The sequence below is a fragment of the Bactrocera latifrons genome, unplaced genomic scaffold, assembly GCF_001853355.1.
Source record: "Bactrocera latifrons isolate USDA-ARS-PBARC rearing strain unplaced genomic scaffold, ASM185335v1 scaffold_265, whole genome shotgun sequence".
Classification (NCBI taxonomy): domain Eukaryota; kingdom Metazoa; phylum Arthropoda; class Insecta; order Diptera; family Tephritidae; genus Bactrocera; species Bactrocera latifrons.
Genome location: NW_017536241.1, coordinates 103,128 through 109,052, shown reverse-complemented (window position 1 = coordinate 109,052; position 5,925 = coordinate 103,128). Strand labels below are relative to the sequence as shown.

Here is a 5,925-nt window from a genome sequence, read left to right as displayed (position 1 = left end):
TGTTTTTCACGTAGATCTGTAGACCCTACTTTATACGCAATACAAAACTTTAGGTTGGAGCAAGTATTCAGTTTTGTTGATCTAGGAGTAACTATGGACCCCAAACTCAATTTTAATCTTCACGCATCTTCCACGGTTTTTAAAGCTAAAGGCGCTCTTAGTTTTGTTAAACGTTGGTCTAAAGAATTTAGAAACCCGCTTACCACGAAAATTCTTTTTACATCTCTGGTGAGGTTTATATTAGAGTATGCATCTGTGGTTTGGAACCCTAGTTACCAAGTCCATTCGGATAAGTTAGAGTCCGTTCAAAACCAATTTTTACTTTTTGTTTTAAATCATTTGCATTGGGATCCCAGTTTAAATCTTCCCCCTTATACTAATCGTTTAAAACTTATAAATCTCCCGACACTCGCTAGTCGTAGGGAGATGCTTGGTATAATATTTCTTGTAAAACTCATGAATGGGTCAGTCTGTAGCCCATCTCTTTTATCTGATATTAATTTTAACGTTCCCGCTCGCTTTACCAGGCAGTTTAGACCTTTACTTTTAAAATTTTCTGGAACAATTTTTGAGCTAAACGAACCATTCCACCGTATATGTCATGATTTTTTCAATTCTCATTTCAGCACATTTGATCTAACAGACTCACTCTTTACCATTAAAAAAATAATTTTATCTAATCTTAACAAGTAACATTTAAAAATTATAAACTTTAATTTTAATTCTTATTTTGGCCCATATAACGGTACTGTTAAAAATTACTAAAAGTAAATCTGTAACTGAGACATTAACTCAGATGGAATGAGGTGGGCATGGTACCGCCCACTTTTAGGTGAAATAACCTTTCTCGGGACCCGTAGCTTCTTTTCATATTCCTGTGTCACAGTGAGAAAATGGGCGAAATCGCACTACCAACACGCGTGCTTCCCATATAACTCAATTTTAAATTCCACTTCACTTTCCACTTGGTCCAGCCCCATATAACTAATATAAGGATTTTCGAACATCCTGCTGATGCATGTGGCATAATTGTGGTTAATAGATAAAACTGGGTCGGTACTACCCCAACTTCCATACAGGGTGGCTGATGAAAGTCACTACCAAAAAAAAATTAAATAACTTTTTTTCTATTTTACTTTTAACAACACTTTTACATTTAACAAAAATGGATAACTGGGACACTGAAACAAGAATTTGGATTGTCCGCCGCTATCACGCACTGGAGTCCGTAGTTTCGTTTGGCGGCAATCCTCCGAGCAGATGGACCATAATGAGACTTCTAAACGCTTTTGCCGAGCATGGGACAGTCAACAGGAGATCTTACCATCGAAACTCTTCAGTTCGAACGGAGGAAACAATCGCTGCTGTAGCTGCTGTCATACAAAACAATCCACGTGTTTYGAYAAGAAGCTTATCTGCTCAAATGGGTGTAAGCAGACAGTCATTACAGTCAATTATGCACAAAGATTTGGACTTATKCCCATATAAAATTCAAATGGCCAACAAACTGAACGCTGCAGACTTGCCGATTCGCAATCCCCGAACGAGCGGAAATAGCCGAGTCATAAAAGGCAAGAGAGTTTTAAGCGTTGCGATCTTAAGCTGCTCAGCTCCAAAAACAAAAATTTGAGCTATGTTGCGAATATTTGTTTTTGTAAATTATTCATTTGGGAACGTTCGCCAATATCCACCAAAAAATTACTTTCGCTTCTAATTAGTCAAAAGTCAATAGCCATGCGTAATCACGCTTATTTTAAAAAACATAAACATGGTTATAATTTAAATTTACATAATTGTACTTACATGGCCATTCTTCTATCACCTATAAATGTGTGAGGTAATAAGTTGGATGATATTTGTACAACGGGTTGACTAAAAATACATTTGATGTCGAATTTAAATTTAGCCATTTTTATTAGGAAAGTTGTCTCTTTCAAGAAAGCCTCTTATTTGTGTATACCTGTAAAAATTTAAAAACAGAGATAGGTTTATATACATACATATACTATATACATATGTATGAAAGACTAATCCTATGCCTATTACGTTTTTCAACCCAACTGCACTTTAGTTGAAATTTTGAAATTTTCAACTCAACCCGTCAAAAAAAAGTCGGTTGAAGTGTTGTAAAACTTCAACTTCTTTTTATATTACGGTATTAATTGAAAATGGATAAAAAGAGCTATTTTATTTATATTTTCAAATTATTTTAAACAATTATTAAGTACAAATCCATGAAAAGGTGAAAAATTGTTTGAGCTCGTGGAGTAAAATCCCTGAACTGGACGAAACAAGCCACAATTTGGAAACAGTACAATAAAATTTAGGTATTGTGAGAAGTGTTTCGAACATAAATAGTCGATACAATATACTACTTCTAGAAATATATTATTTAATTAAATTAAATTTCTCTGAAGCGTTTTGCTTCTCTTAAGTCATTGCTGTTTTATCCTCAGCGCAAATATGAATATTCTGTTCATAATATTTTAACAACCATAAATATCCTAAGTTCCTTGAACACAAGAATAAAATAATTTCAAATGCATTCATGATAATTACCCGATAATTAAATAAGAAATAGAGAGTTTAGGGCAGCGTTCTTCATATTATTATTGAGTGATCACGAAAGCTTTTCTTATGCGCAGCACATCAGCTTTGAGTCCAACTTTTTTTTCATCGTAATTTATACAAAAATTAGTGTCCATTTTAATAATTATTTACCATTTCGTTCGCAATAACTAAATTAAACTATTTCCGTTTAAAATTTTCGCAATTTGATTATCTGCCAAATGCTAATTTTTTAGATTGCCAGCGCCAATCAAACTTCGACTGAAAATAGTGGAAAATCGTAATACCAAAAAAGAGTGCGGTTAATGTGAAGTTGAATTTCTTCAACCAAGTGGAATTGAGACCCTTAATAGGGACATTAAGTAAACAAATGTTTATAAAATTGGTATTAAAAAAAAGCAGCAATCACTAAAATACAACGTACAGCGTAAAGAAACCAAGAACATCGGGTTTCTGACATGATGTTAGTACTCTAACTGGATATAATTTAAGAATATAATACACGCCTTTTAGAATAATATTACTACCAGAAAAAGAGAAATCGGTAAACGTTACAATATATAGATGTATGTATGTGTCCTCTCGTTCTGCAGGAATCAGAAGCTAACATCAATTTTCAAGTCAAAAAAGAAAAATTATAACTTCTTCTTATTGATTGCAGTGATAGGCAGAAACGAAATCCACACCTTGAAACGATTATTATCTTATGGTAAAGAACAGCTTGATTAGACAATTCACGACTTCGAATAAAAACATGCGAAGCAATTATTTCACGAATAGAAACTAGGCAATATGCGACGATTACTTCGTGAAATACATATGTATGTATGTACATAGCTTAGCCGTTGGTGAAATAAATGTCACAAATACAGTGGACCAACAAAGTTTACATACACCTGGTTCTAGTAAATTACGACAAGTTTATTTCTTTTAAAATGAATAAATTTTGTAGTTTTTTTCTATCTATTTCAAGATATGTATATTTAACATTAAATATGCATATCAAAATATTTTTTTTTTTAACAAATAAAAAAAAAATAGTGCTAATGCTGAAAATGCTCCTATTTTACGCCAACACCAACGATTATTTATATAATTCAAAAGTAATTACATAAGTTTTAGCAGGTCTTAGCAGGTTTTGGCCTACAATTTGTTGCTATTATTGTCCATAGGCATCGATGTATGCTCCCATTCAATTTCTAGTATTATTTCCGGATATTTTGACCCAATAATTCCATGATTAAGCTTTTGGGCCTTATTTTGATGAAATTTGATGTTTTCGAATACGATTTTCGAAAAAGTTGCAGACATTTTGAATAGGATTAATGTATGGTGATTGTGGGACTTATGGGAGTTATTTTTAATTCCACAACAACCCTGCACGTACAAGATGAGACGGGTGTTTTGGGTCATTATCTTGTTATAAATAGAAGTGGCCGCTATTAACAGCCGATTTAAGCACACTTAAAATTTAATTTTTTTTCTTAAAATGTTCAGATACATATGATTTTCCATTTTTTTATTAAAAAAAATCCAAATGTTCAACTCCACATGCAGCCACATACCCCCAAACCATAACATTACTCCTACCGCGGCAATACATTTTTTCCTTGCGACTCTTCATTGACCTTTCTAAACACTTTTCGTGATCTTGTTGAACCAAATATATTTAATTTTGATTCGTCGGTGAACACAATGTTTTCCCAAAACCAAAACGGTTTGTTAAAATATTGTTTAGCAACCGCCGACCTCTTCTTTTTATTAACCTTACTTATGTATGGCTTATGACGAGCGATTCGTCTATAATAACCAGCACTATTCCATATATTCCCTACTGTTTAGGGATTTATATTTTTTGTATAAATTTCGAAAATGGATAAACACATGTTTCTGATCATTTTAACAAAATAATTTAAAAGAGTGCTTAAATCGGCTGTACATAGCAGCAAAATCAATTTCCAACAGGATACCGACCCAAAATACACATTGTATCTTGTACGTGCAGGGTTTTAATGGAAATACGAAATAAAAATAACTCGATAAATCCCGCAATCCCTAGACACTAATCCTATCCAAAATATCTGCAACTTTTCGGAAAACCGTATTGGAAAACATCGAATTTCATCAAAATAAGGCCAAAAAGCTTAATCATGGACTTAGTGGGTCAAAATACTCGGAAATAATACTAGAAAATTAGTGTCTAGGGACAATAATAGCAACAAATTGTAGGCAAAAACCTGCTAAAACTTATGTAATTACTTTTGAATTATATAAATAATCATTGGTGTAAATTAAGCACATTTTCAGCTTTAGCACTAATTTTTTTATTTGTTTAAAAAAACATTCAAAAAAGCAAACCAGGCATCTTTGTCAAAATCGAAAATTCGAAAAAGTAGCACTGTCGTAGCTGTTGCGAAAAAACGTGCAAATTTTTTAACATTTGAAAAGTAGCTGCAAAACTGTATTAACTAAAATATAATTGTGAATTCCGTTAAATATAATTTAATATTATTGTTTTATTATATTTGTGGATACATATGAATAGTAGAGATTTCGTCAAATTTTAAAATAATCTGTGCAATTAATAAATAAATACGTAAAAAACTAATAAATTTCTATTATTATTTAATTCGTCTGAGATAATACGAGGAGCGTTTCAAAGTAAACAGGACTTAAAAAAAAAACAGAACAAACGGGGTTTTCGGCAAAATCAAATTTATTCAAAATTGTCTCCTGCTTCAATACAGTTTTTTGCACGGCATGTCGAACAAGTGTTTTAGTTCGTTGGCCGGTATTGCCACCAGTATGCCGGTGCAAGTCTTTGAATAGCGTCTACGTCCGCATAACGCTTTCCTTTGCATTTTTCCGAAAAGAAGAAGTCGCACTGTGCTATATCAGGTAAACAGGAATTTTTGAATCTAGCGCCCGATGGTTTATATACAAATACGCAGACAAAAAAATCAAGCGAAGCCGTCGTAATATTAAACAGGGTGTTGGATTGGGCTCAATGCGAGAAAGTTGAGCAAAATGACTTAAATTTATTAAGACGCTTAAGAGAGAAGGCTCTCTTCCAAGTGTTGGAGAGAAAAATACAGCAGAAAAAATAACCGATTTTTTTAAATCCAAATGTGTGCATGTACAATTAAAAATATAATATATTTTAAAATGTATTCTTTTTGTTCTAGTTGTCTTCTATATTTCCAGTCAGGTTTCCTTTTGAAATTTTTATACTCTCGCAACAAAGTTGCTAAAGAGAGTATTATGTTCACATAACGGTTGTTTGTAAGTCCTAAAACTAAAAGAGTCAGATATAGGGTTATATATACCAAAGTGATCAGGGTGACGAGTAGAGTTGAA

At 32.7% G+C, this 5,925-nt stretch overlaps 1 protein-coding gene across 1 annotated transcript in view; it reads right to left on the bottom strand.

The window, feature by feature from the left end:
* LOC108969777 (alpha-tubulin N-acetyltransferase 1) overlaps positions 1 to 5,925 on the bottom strand; it is a 25,129-nt gene that overhangs the window by 8,347 nt on the left and 10,857 nt on the right. The window contains exon 2 of the mRNA XM_018934698.1: positions 1,804 to 1,960. Coding sequence (XP_018790243.1) covers positions 1,804 to 1,910 — 107 coding nt within the window. The 5' untranslated portion in view covers positions 1,911 to 1,960. The remainder of the gene's footprint in view (positions 1 to 1,803; positions 1,961 to 5,925) is intronic.